Source organism: Xenopus tropicalis, chromosome 4, assembly GCF_000004195.4.
Source record: "Xenopus tropicalis strain Nigerian chromosome 4, UCB_Xtro_10.0, whole genome shotgun sequence".
Classification (NCBI taxonomy): Eukaryota; Metazoa; Chordata; class Amphibia; order Anura; family Pipidae; genus Xenopus; species Xenopus tropicalis.
In genome coordinates, this window is record NC_030680.2 from 153857736 (window position 1) to 153878215 (window position 20480).

The 20480-nt window shown below is 47.9% G+C and overlaps 1 protein-coding gene across 1 annotated transcript in view; it reads right to left on the reverse strand.

The window, feature by feature from the left end:
- Positions 1-20480, reverse strand: part of stab1 (stabilin 1) — a 153678-nt gene that overhangs the window by 78223 nt on the left and 54975 nt on the right. Inside the window, 11 exon segments of the mRNA XM_031901368.1 lie at positions 2152-2247; positions 3639-3734; positions 4034-4192; positions 4407-4500; positions 5572-5758; positions 7181-7292; positions 7843-7929; positions 10626-10709; positions 13186-13242; positions 15039-15080; positions 15082-15168. Coding sequence (XP_031757228.1) covers positions 2152-2247; positions 3639-3734; positions 4034-4192; positions 4407-4500; positions 5572-5758; positions 7181-7292; positions 7843-7929; positions 10626-10709; positions 13186-13242; positions 15039-15080; positions 15082-15168 — 1101 coding nt within the window.

Consider the following 20480-nt stretch of genomic DNA (forward strand, 5'->3'; position numbering starts at 1 on the left):
TTAGTGTATATATAGTATATAAGGGATAGGTAGTATATAGTATATAAGGATAGGGTTAGTATATATAGTATATAAGGGATAGGTTAGTATATAGTATATAAGGGATAGGGTTAGTATATATAGTATATAAGGATAGTTAGTATATATAGTATATAAGGGATAGGGTTAGTATATATAGTATATAAGGGATAGGGTTAGTATATATATAGTATATAAGGATAGGGTGATATATAGTATATAAGGGATAGGGTTAGTATATATAGTATATAAGGGATAGAGTTAGTATATATAGTATATAAGGGATAGGGTTAGTATATATAGTATATAAGGGATAGGTTTAGTGTATATAGTATATAAGGGATAGGGTTAGTGTATATAGTATATAAGGAGTAGGGTTAGTATATATAGTATATAAGGGATAGGGTTAGTGTATATAGTATATAAGGGATAGGGTTAGTATATATAGTATATAAGGGATAGGTACAGTATATATAGTATATAATGGATAGGGTTAGTATATATAGTATATAAGGGATAGGCTTAGTATATATATAGTATATAAGGGATAGGGTTAGTATATAGTATATAAGGGATAGGATTAGTATATATAGTATATAAGGATAGGGTTAGTATATATAGTATATAAGGATAGGTTAGTATATATATATATATAGTATATAAGGGATAGGGTTAGTATATAGTATATAAGGGATAGGTTTAGTGTATATAGTATATAAGGATATAGATATGGATATAATATATAGTATATAAGGGATAGGGTTAGTGTATATAGTATATAAGGGATAGGGTTAGTATATATAGTATATAAGGGATAGGGTTAGTGTATATAGTATATAAGGATAGGTTAGTATATATAGTATATAATGGATAGGGTTAGTATATAGTATATAAGGATAGGGTTAGTATATATAGTATATAAGATAGAGTTAGTATATAGATATAAGGGATAGGGTTAGTATATATAGTATATAAGGGATAGGTTTAGTGTATATAGTATATAAGGGATAGGGTTAGTGTATATATAGTATAGAATAAGGGATAGGGTTATTTATAGTATATAAGGGATAGGGTTAGTATATATAGTATATATAGGGTTAGTATATAGTATATAAGGGATAGGGTTAGTATATATAGTATATAAGGGATAGAGTTAGTATATATAGTATATAAGGGATAGGGTTAGTATATATAGTATATAAGGGATAGGGTTAGTATATATATAGTATATAAGGGATAGGGTTAGTATATAGTATATAAGGGATAGGGTTAGTATATATAGTATATAAGGGATAGAGTTAGTATATATAGTATATAAGGATAGTCGTTAGTATATATAGTATATAAAGGATAGGTTTAGTGTATATAGTATATAAGGATAGGGTTAGTGTATATAGTATATAAGGATAGGGTTAGTATATATAGTATATAAGGGATAGGGTTAGTGTATATAGTATATAAGGGATAGGGTAGTATATATAGTATATAAGGGATAGGTAGTATATATAGTATATAATGGATAGGGTTAGTATATATAGTATATAAGGGATAGGGTTAGTATATATATAGTATATAAGGGATAGGGTTAGTATATAGTATATAAGGGATAGGGTTAGTATATATAGTATATAAGGGATAGGGTTAGTATATATAGTATATAAGGGATAGGGTTAGTGTATATAGTATATAAGGGATAGGGTTAGTATATATAGTATATAAGGGATAGGGTTAGTGTATATAGTATATAAGGGATAGGGTTAGTATATATAGTATATAAGGGATAGGGTTAGTATATATAGTATATAATGGATAGGGTTAGTATATATAGTATATAAGGGATAGGGTTAGTATATATATAGTATATAAGGGATAGGGTTAGTATATAGTATATAAGGGATAGGGTTAGTATATATAGTATATAAGGGATAGGGTTAGTATATATAGTATATAAGGGATAGGGTTAGTGTATATAGTATATAAGGGATAGGGTTAGTGTCTATAGTATATAAGGAATAGTGTGACACTAGCACTGGGGATTGTGTGCATAACAACTGATGTCAAATCACTTGCTAAATAAAGGAGTGTAAGCTCTCCAGCCAAACTGTAAGTGTTGGGGGGTCTCTATATACTGACCACCAGGACGTCTCCATAGCACGTCAGGCCATCACCACCGAGTGCGTCTGGGCAAGTGCACGTTCTCTCTCCCCCTGCTACAAACTGACACTTAGCCTGTGGGGAAGACACAAACTGACACTTAGCATGTGGGGAAGACACAAACTGACACTTAGCCTGTGGGGAAGGCACAAACTGACACTTAGGGGCACATTTACTAATCCATGAATCCGAATCCCGAACGGCAAAAATTCGGATTGGAAACAAAAATTTCTGAACTTTTTCGTCGCCGTTGTGACTTTTTCATATTTTTCACGACTTTTCGTCGCAAATTTTTCGTATTGAACGATCAGAAACGCCGGGAAAACCTTTCTGACTTTGATCCTTCAGCGCGTGTCTGCATGGGCTCGATCAATGCACTTGCGCGCGAAAGAACGTTCGTTCGTTCAATCCGAAAATTTCGGAAAGATGACGAAAAGTCGGGAAAAATACGAAAAAGTCATGACGCCGATGAAAAAGTCGCAAAAATACCGATCATTACAAAAAAAAAATGCATTCGGACGCCTTCGGAGCGTTTGTGGATTAGTAAATGTGCCCCTAAGCCTGAGGGGAAGGCAGAAGAGCACGAGAGTGGGCTGGGCACTGGAATTATGGGAAAAACACTGCATTTTGGGTAACAAACACTTGCATGCTGGGCCTAAATCCCTGAGCCCTACTGTGCCCTTTAATTCTGGTCTTCGCTGGGCATTTTCTGCTTGGGGGGTCACAGGATCATTAGATGGGGCAGATGGGGCAGATGGGGCAGATGGGGCAGAGCTTATACAAAATGACATTTAGTCAGACATTAGTGTGTTTTTCTGTTCCAGCCCTAAGTCCTAACAAATTGGCACCCCTAGTGGCTTTCACTTGCCCTTTAATCCATTTACTGTATTATCTGCACCCAGAGCCCCCCTCTCCCCGGCTCAGATACCCCCAACATTCCCTTCCCATTGATTGGCTCAATATATTCCAGGCACAACCCCATTGTATTACTGAGGATTCCCTGCTGCAGCTGTTACTGGGATATAGATTAAAGGGCAAGTACACCACTATATGCGCTGCGTGAATATGATCACAAGCAGTAGGGTTTGTGAGGGACATGTGTTCTACACATTCTTTTGCTGAACAAAAAATTCATATTTTCCTGATTTTTCCCATTTATAAAGTATCACTAAACTTTCTCCCCTCTATCGCCCTTTAGGGCAAAGCCACATGGGGCAATTAGTGGCAGCGAATAGTCGCAGTGATTTGTATATTAGCCCGGGGTGGCTAAATCACTGCAACAAATTGCCCCATGTGTCTTGACCCTTAATGAGTTAAGCTTGTCTAATTGGAAATTAGGAGCTCTGTATAAACAAACACCTAGTCCCCACCTAAGGAGGAATTCTATATAAGGAGGGTTTATTTGTTTGATTGCAAGAACGAGAGAAATAAAATCCATAGAAATTCTGTCATTAGACATTACTTACCATCTCATGGCAGCCGCCATTGTTCTCCAAGCAAAGATCCACTGGGTCACAGGAATACCCGTCCCCCACGTACCCCCCGATACAGGTACAATCATTCTAGAAGCAAAAGGCAGAACATTCCATGGAGATTCTCTCTACTCAAACGGTTCTCTCTAATTTCGCTTCTGATAATGAAAAAACGTTATTCGAGGATTCGGTTTCAGGCGGAACGGAATCCTAATTAGCATAAATTATCATATCAGAATTCGGAAGGGGTTAAATGGGCAGGGAAATTTTTTTTTGCCGCGTGCGCCGATTTTTAACCCCTTCCAATCCTAATCAACATATACTAATCTACTTCGCTGAGGGCAGATATGCCTTGCCCCGTTGGGGGCGCTCTCCATAAGGGGACCTACCTGCCCCGGTTGGATAAAGTTGCACCCTGCGTTTGGGTGGCAGCCCCCCCTGTTTCCCAGCACACAGTTGTCGATGGGCAAACAAACGATGCCGTCTCCGGTCCAACCGGCGTTACACTGGCAGCTCCCGGTGCCATCCCGGCCCACGGTACAAACGGCCTGTAAGGGAGAGACATTCTATTGCCCCAGTGAATCTCTAAAGCCGAATGAGCCGGGAATGGGATGAAGGGGTGGGAAGAGAGGGAGGGGCAGGGGGTAGGTTGGCAGCAGGGGGTATTTTGACATCAGAGCTGAATGGAGCAGATAAAGCAACTAATACCCCCCCGTAGGGCTCAGCCCGTGCAAGGGTTAATATGGTGCCAATAGGACTCACATTATCTGCGCAGCCCCCTCTCTCAGGCCCCCCACAGGCGTCTACTGGGCGACAAGAAACTCCATCTCCCTCGTATCCATTCCCACACGTGCACCTGGAGAGAGACAGGCAAGGTGGGTTATGGGTAATACAGCCAGCAGCCAATGAGAGACAGGCAGGGTGGGTTATGGGTAATACAGCCGGCAGCCAATGAGAGACAGGCAGGGTGGGTTATGGGTAATACAGCCGGCAGCCAATGAGAGACAGGCAGGGTGGGTTATGGGTAATACAGCCGGCAGCCAATGAGAGACAGGCAGGGTGGGTTATGGGTAATACAGCCGGCAGCCAATGAGAGACAGGCAGGGTGGTTATAGGTAATACAGCCAACAGCCAATGAGAGACAGGCAGGGTGGGTTATGGGTAATACAGCCGGCAGCCAATGAGAGACAGGCAGGTGGGTTATGGGTAATACAGCCGGCAGCCAATGAGAGACAGGCAGGGTGGGGTTATGGGTAATACAGCCGGCAGCCAATGAGAGACAGGCAGGGTGGGTTATGGGTAATACAGCCAACAGCCAATGAGAGACAGGCAGGGTGGGTTATGGGTAATACAGCCGGCAGCCAATGAGAGACAGGCAAGGTGGGTTATGGGTAATACAGCCGGCAGCCAATGAGAGACAGCAGGGTGCGGTTATGGGTAATACAGCGGCAGCCAATGAGAGACAGGCAGGGTGGGTTATGGGTAATACAGCGGGCCCCCAAGCCAATGAGAGACAGGCAGGGTGGGTTATGGGTAATACAGCCAACAGCCAATGAGAGACAGGCAGGGTGGGTTATGGGTAATACAGCCGGCAGCCAATGAGAGACAGGCAAGGTGGGTTATGGGTAATACAGCCGGCAGCCAATGAGAGACAGGCAGGGTGGGTTATGGGTAATACAGCCGGCAGCCAATGAGAGACAGGCAGGGTGGGTTATGGGTAATACAGCCGGCAGCCAATGAGAGACAGGCAGGGTGGGTTATGGGTAATACAGCCGGCAGCCAATGAGAGACAGGCAGGGTGGGTTATGGGTAATACGGCCGGCAGCCAATGAGAGACAGGCAAGGGGGTGGGTTATGGGTAATACAGCCGGCAGCCAATGAGAGACAGGCAGGGTGGGTTATGGATGGACCCTTGTGCCCCCTTTACCTTGTGACATTTCCCTCAGTTTCGCAGACAGCGTTCAGGTGGCAATAGAGTGTCAGCTCCGATGTCCCACAGGGCTCTGCTCGTTGGTCACAGAATTCCCCAGTGAATCCCTGGTTACAGCGCCCCCCCTGGCAAATCCCTCGGCTTCCGGATCTGTTATCACAAATGCCATGAACACAGGGGCAGTCTGGGAAACAAAAGGGAGAGCGGGTCAGTACCCTCACTCACCCCCCTTATATCGGGTCAGTACCCTCACTCACCCCCCTTATATCGGGCAAGTACCCTCACTCACCCCCTTATTATCGGGTCAGTACCCTCACTCACCCCCCTTATTACTCGGGTCAGTTACCCCTTTCACTCACCCCCCTTATATCGGTCCAGTACCCTCAAGCTCACCCCCCTTTTATCGGGTCAGTTACCTTCACTTCACCCCCCTTATATCGGGTCAGTACCCTCACTCACCCCCTTATTATCGCGGTCAAGTACCCTCACTCACCCCCTATTATCGGGCAGTCCCTCACTCACCCCTTATATCGGATCAGTACCCTCACTTACCCCCTTATATCGGGTCAGTACCCTCAACTTACCCCCCTATATCGGGTCAGTTTACCCTCACTCACCACCCCATTATCGGTCCAGTACCCTCACTCACCCCCCTTATATCGGTCAGTACCCTCACTCACCCCCCTTATATCGGGTCAGTACCCTCACTCACCCCCCTTATATCGGGTCAGTACCCTCATCTACCCCCCTAATCGGGTCAGTACCCTCACTCACCCCCCTTATATCGGGTCAGTACGCCTCACTCACCCCCCTTAATCGGGTCAGTACCCTCACTCACCCCCCCTCTATATCGGGGTTCAAGTTACCTCACTCACCCCCCTATATCGGGTCAGTACCCTCACTCACCCCCTTATATCGGGTCAAGCTACCCTCACTCACCCCCTTATATCGGTGTCAGTACCCTCACTCACCCCCCTTATATCGGGTCGAAGTTACCCTCACTCACCCCCTTATATCGGGTCAGTACCCTCACCACCCTGTATATCGGGTCAGTACCCTCACTCACCCCCTTATATCGGATCAGTACCCTCACTTACCCCCTATATCGGGTCAGTACCCTCACTTACCCCCTTATATCGGGTCAGTACCCTCACTTACCCCCCTTATATCGGGTCAGTACCCTCACTTACCCCTATATCGGGTCAGGCCCCTCACTCACCCCCCTTATATCGCGGTCAGTACCCTCACTCACCCCCCTTATATCGGGTCAGTACCCTCACTCACCCCCCTTATATGCGGGTCAGTACCCTCACTCACCCCCCTTATATCGGGTCAGGCCCCTCACTCACCCCCCTTATATCGGGTCAGTACCCTCACTTACCCCCTTATATCGGGTCAGTACCCTCACTTACCCCCTTATATCGGGTCAGTACCCTCACTTACCCCCCTTATATCGGGTCAGTACCCTCACTTACCCCCTTATATCAGGTCAGTACCCTCACTCACCCCCCTTATATCGGGTCAGTACCCTCACTTACCCCCTTATATCAGGTCAGTACCCTCACTTACCCCCTTATATCGGATCAGTACCAGGCCCCGCACTTACCCTCGTCACAGTCGCTCCCGTGCTTGTTTGGATCAGTACAGATGTGACAGGCGATTCCTTTGAACTTTGGAAAACAGACGCACTCGCCATTCCCATGGATCCCATCATTGCACTGCGGGGGGGGGGGTCCGGCAGAACCAACACTTGGTTAGAGCCCTATCACTGGGGGTCCTACTGCCCTGAATTCCCATTCCCAGAGTGGGCGAGGGCAGGAGAGAGTGGGTGACGGCAGGAGAGAGTGGGCGAGGGCAGGAGAGAGTGGGCGAGGGCAGGAGAGAGTGGGCGAGGGCGAGGAGAGAGTGGGCGAGGGCAGGAGAGAGTGCGAGGGCAGGAGAGAGTGGGCGAGGGCAGGAGAGAGTGTGGGGCGAGGGCAGGAGAGAGTGGGCGAGGGCAGGAGAGAGTGGGCGACGGCAGGAGAGAGTGGGCGAGGGCAGGAGAGAGTGGGTGACGGCTGTGGGTGGGAGGGGGTAAATGCCCCCGGCTCTGACTTTATGCATAAGAAGAACCCCTAGCGCTGAGCCATGTTCATCCATGATTAGAAATCCTTATACTGTATATTGGGGGTTAGTTGTGTAGGGAAAGTTCTAGATTATATGGAAAGAGCGGAAAGTGTGGGAATAGTTGGGAGGTACCGGGGGGACAATAGATAGAAATGTACTTACAGCCCCCCGGCCGTAGCAGGGAGAGGAGAAGCCCCCGGGGCACTGCCGGCACTCAGGCCCATAGAAGCCACTGCAGCAGCCCAACTCCTGGAACAACAAGGACATGGTTTTATATTGGTTGGTGATTGGTCCCAGCGCAGGGGGGGGGGTACAGTCTCACATACACAGTTGGGTTATTAGTGGGCTAAAGGCACAGGGTGGGGCTGGATATAAGGTGGCTATAGGGTGTTAGCCTGGATATAAGGTGGCTATAGGGTGTTAGGATGGATATAAGGTGGCTATAGGGTGTTAGGATGGATATAAGGTGGCTATAGGGTGTTAGGCTGGATATAAGGTAGCTATAGGAGGTGTTTAGCCTGGATATAAGGTGGCTATAGGGTGTTAGGATGGATATAAGGTGGCTATAGGGTGTTAGGATGGATATAAGGTAGCTATAGGGTGTTAGGCTGATATAGGGTGGCTATAGGGTGTTAGGCTGGATATAGGGTGGCTATAGGGTGTTAGGCTGGATATAGGGTGGCTATAGGGTGTTAGGCTGAATATAGGGGGCCTATAGGGTGTTAGGCTGATATAGGGTGGCTATAGGGTGTTAGGCTGGATATAGGGTGTCTATAGGGTGTTAGGCTGATATTAGGTTGGCTATAGGTGTTAGGCTGGATATAGGGTGGCTATAGGGTGTTAGGCTGGATATAGGGTGGCTATAGGGTGTTAGGCTGAATATAGGGTGGCTATAGGGTGTTAGGCTGATATAGGGTGGCTATAGGGTGTTAGGCTGAATATAGGGTGGCTATAGGGTGTTAGGCTGATATAGGGTGGCTATAGGGTGTTAGGCTGGATATAGGGTGGCTATAGGGTGTTAGGCTGGATATAGGGTGGCTATAGGGTGTTAGGCTGGATATAGGGTGGCTATAGGGTGTTAGGCTGGATATAGGGTGGCTATAGGGTGTTAGGCTGGATATAGGGTGGCTATAGGGTGTTAGGCTGGATATAGGGTGGCTATAGGGGTTTAGCTGGATATAGTGGCTATAGGGTGTTAGGCTGGATATAGGGTGGCTATAGGGTGTTAGGCTGGATATAGGGTGGCTATAGGGTGTTAGGCTGGATATAGGGTGGCTATAGGGTGTTAGCTGGATATAGGTTGCTATAGGGTGTTTAGGTGGATATAGGGTGGCTATAGGGTGTTAGGCTGGATATTGAGGGTGGCTATAGGGTGTTAGGCTGGATATAGGGTGGCAGGATGGATATAGGGGTGGCTATAGGGTGTTAGGCTGAATATAGGGTGGCTATAGGGTGTTAGGCTGAATATAGTGCTATAGGGTGTTAGGATGGATATAGGTGGCAATATAAGGTGTTAGGCTGGATATAGGGTGGCTATAGGGTGTTAGGCTGGATATAAGGTGGCTATAGGGTGTTAGGCTGGATATAAGGTAGCTATAGGGTGTTAGGCTGGATATAGGGTGGCTATAGGGTGTTAGGCTGGATATAGGGTGGCTATAGGGTGTTAGGCTGGATATAAGGTGGCTATAGGGTGTTAGGCTGGATATAAGGTGGCTATAGGGTGTTAGGATGGATATAAGGTAGCTATAAGGTGTTAGGCTGGATATAGGGTGGCTATAGGGTGTTAGGCTGGATATAGGGTGCTATAGGGTGTTAGGCTGGATATAAGTGGCTATGGGTGTTAGGCTGGATATAAGGTGGCTATAGGGTGTTAGGCTGGATATAAGGTGGCTATAGGGTGTTAGGATGGATATAAGGTGGCTATAGGGTGTTAGGCTGGATATAAGGTGGCTATAGGGGTTAGGATGGATATAAGGTGCTATAAAGGTGTTAGGCTGGATATAGGGTGGCTATAGGGTGTTAGGCTGGATATAGGGTGGCTATAGGGTGTTAGGCTGGATATAAGGTGGCTATAGGGTGTTAGGCTGGATATAAGGTGGCTATAGGGTGTTAGGCTGGATATAAGGTGGCTATAGGGTGTTAGGATGGATATAAGGTGGCTATAGGGTGTTAGACTGAATATAGGGTGGCTATAAGGAGGTCAGGGTGGGTATAGGGTGGCTATAAGGAGGTTAGGGTGGGTATAGGGTGGCTATAAGGAGGTCAGGCTGCATATAGGGTGGCTATAAGGAGGTTAGGTGGGTTATAGTGTGGCTATAGGGTGTTAGGCTGAATATAGGGTGTTAGGCTGAATATAGGGTGTTAGGCTGAATATAGGGTGTTAGGCTGAATATAGGGTGGCTATAAGGAGGTTAGGCTGAATATAGGGTGGCTATAAGGAGGTTAGGGTGGGTATAGGGTGGCTATAATGAGGTTAGGGTGGCTATAAGGAGGTTAGGGTGGCTATAAGGAGGTTAGGGTGGGTATAGGGTGGCTATAAGGAGGTTAGGGTGGGTATAGGGTGTCCCATAATGCAGTTGGTGTAACGACCCAATGACTGGCAGTCCTATATAGTGAATTATAAAGATGGAGACCCCGGTACAGTAAGTGTGTGGCCCCGGCCCATACGGGTCAGTAACAGAGACAGCCGGTGCCTCGGGAACCTACAGAACCCACTAACCATGAAACCTTCTGCCCCTTCAGCAATGTCCCTACAGTGACAGTAATTACCCCTCTGGGCATGTAATTACCCCTCTCCTGCCCCCTGTAGGCCTGTGAATATGGAGAACTGACTGAGGGGCAGGGGGACCCGGAGCTGAGTGCACACTCACTGCAGTGAGACAGAGACTCACAGAGACGGGGTACAAATAACATCCATTAGGGGCAATAAGAGTCACGTGACCTACCGTGGCAGTTACGGTGCAGTTTCGGGCACAGCCATTGGAACTATTGGTGCCCTCACCCAGGCGGCATCCCTGGACCACAATTCCCTGCAAAATGGTAAAAGTTTTCCTTCCATTAAGGGAAATGATGGCCAATCAGAGCCCTCCCAGCACAAAGGGGCCCTACAGGGGCAGATTTCAGCTGCCGATTCAGCAGTTTATCCAATGGGTCTGCCTGACCGACACGTGGCCAACACTTGGCCAGATACTGATTGGGCAGGTTGGAATTCCCATCAGACCAGGGGCCACATTGGCCATTTGATGTGGAACTCGGTCCCTGGGGCCAAACAATGGAATTAGCCCCATATCACCCACCTTAGGTGAGCAAGTCGGGGGAAGATCCGCTCGTTCGGGGGCCTCACTAAACAAGCAGATTGCAGGGTGTAGGGCCCCCCTTTAGCAAACCCCCGCGGGTACCAGCCTTGGGGCACCCCAATACCCCAGGGCATCAACCAAAATGGGGCTGACACCAAAGGATGCTGATAACTAGTGACACTAACTAACTAACTAGGGCCTCTAACTAGTGACACTAACTAACTAACTAGGGCCTCTAACTAGTGACACTAACTAACTAGGGCCTCTAACTAGTGACACTAACTAACTAACTAGGGCCTCTAACTAGTGACACTAACTAACTAGGGCCTCTAACTAGTGACACTAACTAACTAACTAGGGCCTCTAACTAGTGACACTAACTAACTAACTAGGGGCCCTAACTAGTGACACTAACTAACTAACTAGGGCCTCTAACTAGTGACACTAACTAGGCCTCTAACTAGTGACACTAACTAACTAGGCCTCTAACTAGTGACACTAACTAACTAGGGCCTCTAACTAGTGACACTAACTAACTAGGGCCTCTAACTAGTGACACTAACTAACTAGGGCCTCTAACTAGTGACACTAACTAACTAGGCTCTAACTAGTGACACTAACTAGGGCCTCTAACTAGTGACACTAACTAGGGCCTCTAACTAGTGACACTAACTAGGGCCTCTAACTAGTGACACTAAACTAGGGCCTCTAACTAGTGACACTAACTAACTAGGGCCTCTAACTAGTGACACTAACTAACTAGGGCCTCTAACTAGTGACACTAACTAACTAGGGCCTCTAACTAGTGACACTAACTAGGGCCTCTAACTAGTGACACTAACTAGGGCCTCTAACTAGTGACACTAACTAACTAACTAGGGCCTCAGTAAAACACCATTTAACATGATAATGCATTCCTTATGGCACTGCAGGATATAATAATAACAATAATAATAATAAAAGGCTCCGCACCCCTGGCACCCACACACCCCTGGCACCCACACACCCCTGGCACCCACACACCCCTGGCACCCACACACCCCTGGCACCCACACACCCCTGGCACCCACACACCCTAAGGGTGAAGCAGCTACTTGTCACGGCTACAGAAACAGACAGAGCTGATCATTTACTGATAATTGTCTCTATGGGAGTTTGGCAGGGGCAATTCTCAGTACTGTCTATGGCAGGGGCAATTCTCAGTACTGTCTATGGCAGGGGCAATTCTCAGTACCGTCTATGGCAGGGGCAATTCTCAGTAATGTCTATGGCAGGGGCAATTCTCAGTACCGTCTATGGCAGGGGCAATTCTCAGTAATGTCTATGGCAGGGGCAATTCTCAGTACTGTCTATGGCAGGGGCAATTCTCAGTACCGTCTATGGCAGGGGCAATTCTCAGTAATGTCTATGGCAGGGGCAATTCTCAGTAATGTCTATGGCAGGGGCAATTCTCAGTACCGTCTATGGCAGGGGCAATTCTCAGTAATGTCTATGGCAGGGGCAATTCTCAGTAATGTCTATTGCGCAGGGGGCAATTCTCAGTACTGTCTATGGCAGGGGCAATTTCAGTAATGTCTATGCAGGGGCAATTCTCAGTACCGTGTATGGCAGGGGCAATTCTCAGTACCGTCTATGGCAGGGGCAATTCTCAGTACTGTCTATGGCAGGGGCAATTCTCAGTACTGTCTATGGCAGGGGCAATTCCAGTACTGTCTATGGCAGGGGCAATTCTCAGTACCGTCTATGGCAGGGGCAATTCTCAGTACCGTCTATGGCAGGGGCAATTCTCAGTACCGTCTATGGCAGGGGCAATTCTCAGTACTGTCTATGGCAGGGGCAATTCTCAGTACTGTCTATGGCAGGGGCAATTCTCAGTACTGTCTATGGCAGGGGCAATTCTCAGTACTGTCTATGGCAGGGGCAATTCTCAGTACTGTCTATGGCAGGGGCAATTCTCAGTACCGTCTATGGCCGGGGATTATTTGGAGTTTAGTAGCCGTGACAAGTAGCTGCTACTAAGTAGCTCTGTGTGTCTTCGCCCTAAAGCCTTGAGTTGGGTCAGAGTGCGGGGACCCGGTATACACTGTATATATATATATACGCTACTCATTACAGTCGGGCCCAGTCGGTGCCAATGGGGCACATTATACAGAGAACATGGTGGATATTTGCCCCAACAGAATTGACTAACATGGGGTTTGTTCCTTACCGGATCAGTGCTGTTGCCTGGGCAGGGGGCAATAGAGTCACAGTCGGAACACGGACCCTGTAGGGAACAGGAGGTTCAGCATTCAGAGTTATGCGGCACAGTCGCAGCTAGAAATGCAGCGTTGCAGGGCTTGCATTGGGAATGTGATAGGGACCTTAGACTGTAAGCTCACTGGGGCAGGGACTGATGGGAATGGGATAGGGACCTTAGATTGTAAACTCACTGGGGCAGGGGCTGATGGGAATGGGATAGGGACCTTAGATTGTAAGCTCACTGGGGCAGGGACTGATGGGAATGTGATAGGGACCTTAGATTGTAAGCTCACTGGGGGCAGGGACTGATGGGAATGGGATAGGGGCCTTAGATTGTTAACTCACTGGGGCAGGGGCTGATGGGAATGGGGGATAGGGACCTTAGATTGTAAGCTCACTGGGGCAGGGGCTGATGGGAATGGGATAGGGACCTTAGATTGTAAGCTCACTGGGGCAGGGACTGATGGGAATGTGATAGGGACCTTAGATTGTAAGCTCACTGGGCAGGACTGATGGGAATGGGATAGGGGCCTTAGATTGTAAGCTCACTGGGGCAGGGGCTGATGGGAATGGGATAGGGACCTTAGATTGTAAGCTCACTGGGGCAGGGACTGATGGGAATGGGATAGGGACCTTAGATTGTAAGCTCACTGGGGCAGGGACTGATGGGGAATGGGATAGGGACCTTAGATTGTAAGCTCACTGGGGCAGGGGCTGATGGGATGGGATAGGGACCTTAGATTGTAAGCTCACTGGAGCAGGGCTGATGGGAATGTGATTAGGACCTTAGATTGTAAGCTCACTGGGGCAGGGGCTGATGGGAATGGGATAGGGACCTTAGATTGTTAAGCTCACTGGGGCAGGGGCTGATGGGAATGTGATAGGGACCTTAGATTGTAAGCTCACTGGGGCAGGGGCTGATGGGAATGGATAGGACCTTAGATTGTAAGCTCACTGGGCAGGGACTGATGGGAATGTGATAGGGACCTTAGATAGATTGTAAGCTCACTGGGGCAGGGGCTGATGGAATGGGATAGGGACCTTAGATTTGTACAGCTCACGGGGCAGGGTGGCGATAGGGAAATATTATGGGGGAGAGGCAGGGAATGGGGGGCAGGGGTATGGGGAGGAGCCAGGGAATGGGTGGTAGGTATGGGGGGAAGCCAGTGCGAATGGGAGGGGCAGGGTATGGAGGGCACAGAGTGTGGGGTGGGGGCCAGGGTATGGGGGGGCAGACTGTGGGGGCAGGGTATGGGAAGGCCAGTGTACGGAGGGGTCAGAGTGTGGGTGGGGCAGGGTATGGGCAGAGTGTGGGGGGGGCCCAGGGTTATGGGAGGGGTCAGGTGTGGGGGGGGGCAGGGTATGGGTGGGCCAGAGCTTGTGGGGGCCAGTGGTTGGGGGGTCCAGAGGTGGGGGGGGCAGGGTATGGGGGCCAGAGTGTGGGGGGGCCAGGGTATGGGGCCAGAGATGTGGGGGGGCCAGGATATGGCTGGGGCCCTGAAGGTTACGGGGCTGCTGCACATTTTCCTTTAGGCCATTATCACAAAATTATGCAGTTTGGAATATTTTACCCACAAAGCTTTACACTGACCCCCATGAAGGGCATTTTTGGCCACATTGTTGCATATGGGCAGCGCCCGCAGGTAACATTACCCTGGGGGCGCACCTCCCTAATCCCCTCGGTCCTCGGGCAATGTGGCCCCTCTGGAAACATGGAACACATTTCCCAATATCTATGGGAGTCGGACTGGGACCCACGGAACATTCTCCATCATTAGAGACTCACCTTAATGATTTGCCCAAAGGTATTCTGCCGGCAACGGATGGGGGCAAAATTGGCAAAATGGTGTCAGGGATGAGGATGGCCCTCTAGGGTATGGATGATGCCATTGGAAGCCACGATATCAGCTCGTCCAATAGGGACGCTGGATCCCCCCAAAGTAATTCTTCCCTGTCCAACGAACCGAGCAGAAATGGAACATGGAAATAAACCAATTAGGGCGTTTGTCCCAATAAGGGGGTAATTATATCTTAGTTGGATCAAATAACAGACTGTTTATTATACCAGGAGAATAAGGGAATCATTTAACCCAGTTAAATAAAACCTAATAGGGCGTGTTCTGCCCCAATTAAGGGGAATTATATCTTAGTTGGGATCAAGTACAGGTACTGTTTTATTATTACAGAGAAAAAGGGAATCATTTAACCATGAAATAACCCAATTAGGGCTGTTTGCCCCCAATAGGGGTAATTATATCTTAGTTGGGATCAAGTACAGGAACGTTTTATTTTACAGAGCGAAAAAGGGAATCATCTTAACCATTAAATACACCAATAGGTCTGTTCTTGCCCAATAAGGGGGTATTATATCTAGTTGGGATCAAGTACAGGTACTGTTTTATTATTTACAGAAGAAAAAGGAATCATTTAACCATGAAATAAACCCATAGGGCTGTTTCTGCCCCAATAAGGCGGAATTATCTTGCTGGATCAAGTACAGGTTACTGTCTTTATTATACAGAGAAAAGGGAATCATTTAACGCATTAATATCCAGACTCAATAGGGGCCTCCGTTTCGCTGCCCAATAAGGGGCGTGGCTAATTATACTTAGTACGCTTAGTTGGGTATCAAATATAGTTACACGGTACTGTCATTATTACGTTACCGAGAAAGGAGGGAGATCACTTTAACCATTGAAATAAAGCCCATAGGGTGCTGTTCTAGCCCACAAATAAGGCTGAGGCTAATTATACTCTTAGTTGGGATCCAAATACACGCGTTGACTGTTTTATTATTACACGGAGAAAAGGGAATCATTACACCTGTGAAATACAAGGAAAACCCAATAGCGGCGTTGTTCTGGCCACCCCAATAAGGGGTCGGTAATTATATTCTTAGTTGGGATCAAGTGACAGGTACATGTTTTAATAATTAAGAGAAAAAGGGCGAATCATTTAACCATTAAATAAACCCCAATTAGGACTCTGACTGTACTTAACGAGTTCTGCCCCATAAGGGAGGTTAATTATATCTTAGTTGGGATTCAAGTTACAGGTTACCGTTTTATTATTCAGAAGAAGGGAATCATTATGTCTTAACCATTTTTTAAATAAACCCCATAGGGCTGTTCTTGCCTCCCAATAAGGGTGTATGATTATATCTTAGTATGGGATATCAAAGTACACGAATTATAGGAATTTTACTGCATAAGATTTGTAGCTCACTACGTTTAGCCGTGGGCTACCATCGATAACAGGATCCCACCACCTCGTATCCTAATTATTCTGGACACTTCATAACCCAACTAAGGCGGGTACGGAGGATGAGCACTGGAGGACCGCAACGGTTACACAACTGCACACGGGACGAATTCTGGCAGTATTTATACACGCGTATAACTATACTCATTATCTTCTCTTGATGTTAACTCCCTTACGAATTTCACTTGGCACGAAGTTAATACTACTTCGCGTAACCGACGGCAATAAGTGAGGAATCAGGGAAGTTCACCTATCAGCCAGAGACCTGGGGGAGGGAGGGAGACAGGAGTAGAGGTGAGTCTATTGCGGATTGGCACCGTATGGGTCTGGTATTCTCTAGCGATTGCCTCCCGTTTATTTCCCCAGGGTTCATCCTCTCCCTGCTACAATTCTATTGGCGCTGTAGGATTTAATTATACCAATAACCAACCAAGAAAACTTACAAGGGATCAAGTTGACTGTCCCTCTCCCTGGTGGACGCTCCAAATAAGTGTGAGTGTGAGTGTGGAAGCCACATTGGGCCAGAGTAACCGACTCTTTGATACCAAGAAAACCACACTCACCGCCGCCACGGACACGACACAACTGTGATGCTATTCAACTAACTCCAATCGCAGCTTACGCCTTACGCTCTGAAACCAAAATACACAGTCCTTATTAAAGGGGAAATAACCAGTCGCAAACCAATGGGGATGGTGAGCAGGATATATAGATGTATTAGGGGGCAGGGGGGCAGGTATATAGATGTATATAGGGGGCAGGGGCAGGTATTATAGATATATAGGGGCAGGTTTATATAGGATGTATATAGGGGGCAGGGGCAGGATATAGATGTATATAGGGGGCGGATATAGATGTATGATAGGGGGCAGGGGAGGTATTATAGATGTATATAGGGGGCAGGGGGCAGGTATATATATGTACTACTAGGCCGGCAGGGCGGCAGGTATATAGAATGCTATATAGGGTGCAGGGGGGCAGGTATAGTAGAATGTATAGTAGGGGCAGGGGTGGCAGCGTATATCAGATGTATATAGGGCACGTATTATAGATGTATATAGGGGGCAGGGGAGTTATATAGGATTATATAGGGGCAGGTATATAGATGTATTATAGGGGCAGGGGGAGGTAACAGATGTATATAGGGCAGGGCGGGTATAATATATGTACTATACTAGGGGGCAGCCGGGGGCAGGTATATAAGATGTATATAGGGGCAGGGGGGCAGGTATTATAGATGTATATTTAGGGGCAGGGGGCAGGTATTATAGATGTAGTATTAGGGGGCACTTATAGATTAGTATAGGGGGAGGGGGAGGTATATAGATGTAGTTATACGGGGCAGGGGGGCAGGTATATAGATGTATATAGGGGCAGGGGGCAGGTATATAGATGTATATAGGGGGCAGGGGGGCAGGATTATATAGACTGTATATAGGGGGCAGCCGGGGGCACGGCTATTTCGATGTTATATAGGGGGCACGGGGGCAGGGTAATAGATGTATATAGGGGGCAGTGGGGGCAGGTATATAGATGTTATTATAAGGCGGCAGGCAGGGTAATATATTTTTGGATGTATGATAGGGGGCAGGGCAGAGGTATTATAATGTAAATAGGGGCAGCGGGGGCAGTATATAGATGTATTATAGGGCAGGGGGCAGGATATATAGATGTATGATAGGGCAGTGGGGGGGCAGGTACTATTAGATGTATATTAAGGGGCAGGGGCAGGTATTATAGAATGTATATAAGGGGCAGGGGGCAGGTATGATATAGATGTATATTATGGGGCAGGGCACGGTATATAGATGTATATAGGGATGGCGCGGGGGCAGGTATATAGCTGTTATATAGGGGCAGGGGGCAGGGTATATAGATGTATATAGGGGCAGGTATATTAGATGTATATAGGGGGGCAGGAGGGGGCAGGGTATTATTAGAGGGCAGGTATATAGGTATATAGGTGGCAGGTATATAGATGTATTATAGGGTGCAGGGGGCAGGTTATAGATGTTATTTAGGGCAGGGGGCAGGTTATATAAATGTATATTAGGGCAGGGGGCAAGTATATAGATGTATTATTGGGCAGGGGGGTATATAGATGTATATTAGGAGGCAGGCTATATAAGATGTATATAGGGACAGGGGGGCAGGTAATATAATGTATATAGGGACGGCAGGTATATAGATTTATATAGGGGCAGGGGGTATATAGATGTATATAGGAGGCAGGTATATAGATGTATATAGGGTCAGGGGGCCAGGAAATAGATGTATATAGGACAGGGGGGGCAGGTATATAGATGTATATAGGGGGGCAGGGGGCAGGTATTAGATGTACATAGGGGCAGGGGGGCAGGTATATAGATGTAATATAGGGGCAGGGGAGGTATATAGATGTATATTAGGGGCAGGGCGGCAGGGTATATCAGATGTATATAGGGGGCAGGGGGCAGGTATATAGATGTATATAGGGTCAGGGGGGAGGATACTAGATGTACATAGGGACAGGAGCAGGAAGTTTCTCGGTGTGTGTAGGTGTTGGTGGGGTGGGACAGAACCCCCCAGTATTTGCCTTTTTCCCACCTTGGTAAGGAGATAAATGAGCCTCCCATCTCGCAGTGCGTCCTAGCGTCGTTGCTTTGGAACAAATACAGTAAAGGAACCGCGTTCATTCAATATGGGTGGCAAGTCGCAGTTCTGCTCAAGAACATTGGGAAAATGAATGTAGCCTTCGAAAACATTTCTAGGGATGATTTGTGTCCCAAAGTTCCTCTTGGGCCCCCCCAGAGTGGTAAGCCCAGATCCAGGGTGGGGGGCCTCCTGGATTCAAACCCCCCCCTGTTTGGCCCTTCAGGTGGCGTGTCCTCCCTCAGTCAATGAGAAGTTGTTTTTACTGTTTCTGTAGAAAATCAGTGTTTTTCAACCTTTTTTGGGCAAAGGCACACTTGTTTCATGAAAAAAACATGAGGCACACCACCATTAGAAAATGTAAAAAATTTAACTCTGTCCCAGCAACAGTGCCCCTCCTTAGTACATTTGGTGCCCAGCAGCAGTGCCCCCCTAGTGCTTGGTGCCCAAGAGCAGTGCCCCACTAGTTACAACTGGTGCCCTTAGCAGCAGTGCCCCCAGATTAGCATTGGTCCAAGACGTGCCCCCCATATACACTGGTGCCCTAGCAGCAGTGTCCCCCTAGTGCATTGGTGCAAGAGCTAGTGCCACTCCCCACCCCAGCAGCAGCAGTGCCCCCTAGTACATTGGTGTCCCAGCAGGCAGTTGCCCCCCTTGTACATTGGTGCCCAGCAGCAGTGTCCCCCCTGAGTACAATTGGTGCCAAGGCAGTGCCCCCCTAGTACATTCATTGGTGCCCAGCAGCAGTGCCCCCTAGTTACATTGGTGCCCAGCGCAGTGCCCCCCCTAGTACCTGTGCCCAGCAGCAGTCTGCCCCCTTAGTACATTGGTGCCAAGAGCAGTGCCCCCCTAGTACATTGGTTGCCCAGTAGCCAGTGCCCCCTAGTACATTGGTTCGCCCAAGCAGGGCAGTGCCCCCCTAGTACATCTGGTGCCCCAGCAGCTGCCCCCCTAGTACATTTGGTCGCCCAGCAAGCAGTGCCCCCCTAGTACCATTGGCCCAGCAAGCAGTGCCCCCCCTCAGGTGACATTGGTGCCTCAGGCATGCAGTGCAGCCCCACTGTACATTTGGTGCTCCAGCAGCAGTGCCCCCACTAGTACATTGGTGCCCAGCACACAGTGCCCCCCTAGTACATTGGTGCCAAGAGCAGTGTCCCCCTCAGTACTATTGGTGCCCAGCAGCAGTGCCCCCCCTAGTACATTTGGTGCCCAGCAGAGCAGTGCCCCGCAGTACCATTGGTTCCCAGCACGCGCCCCCCTAGTACATTGTTGTGCCCAGCAACGCTAGTGCCCCCCTAGTACATTGGTGGCCAGCAGCCAGTGCCCCCTAGTACATTGGTGCCCAGCAGCAGTGCCCCCCTAGTACATTGG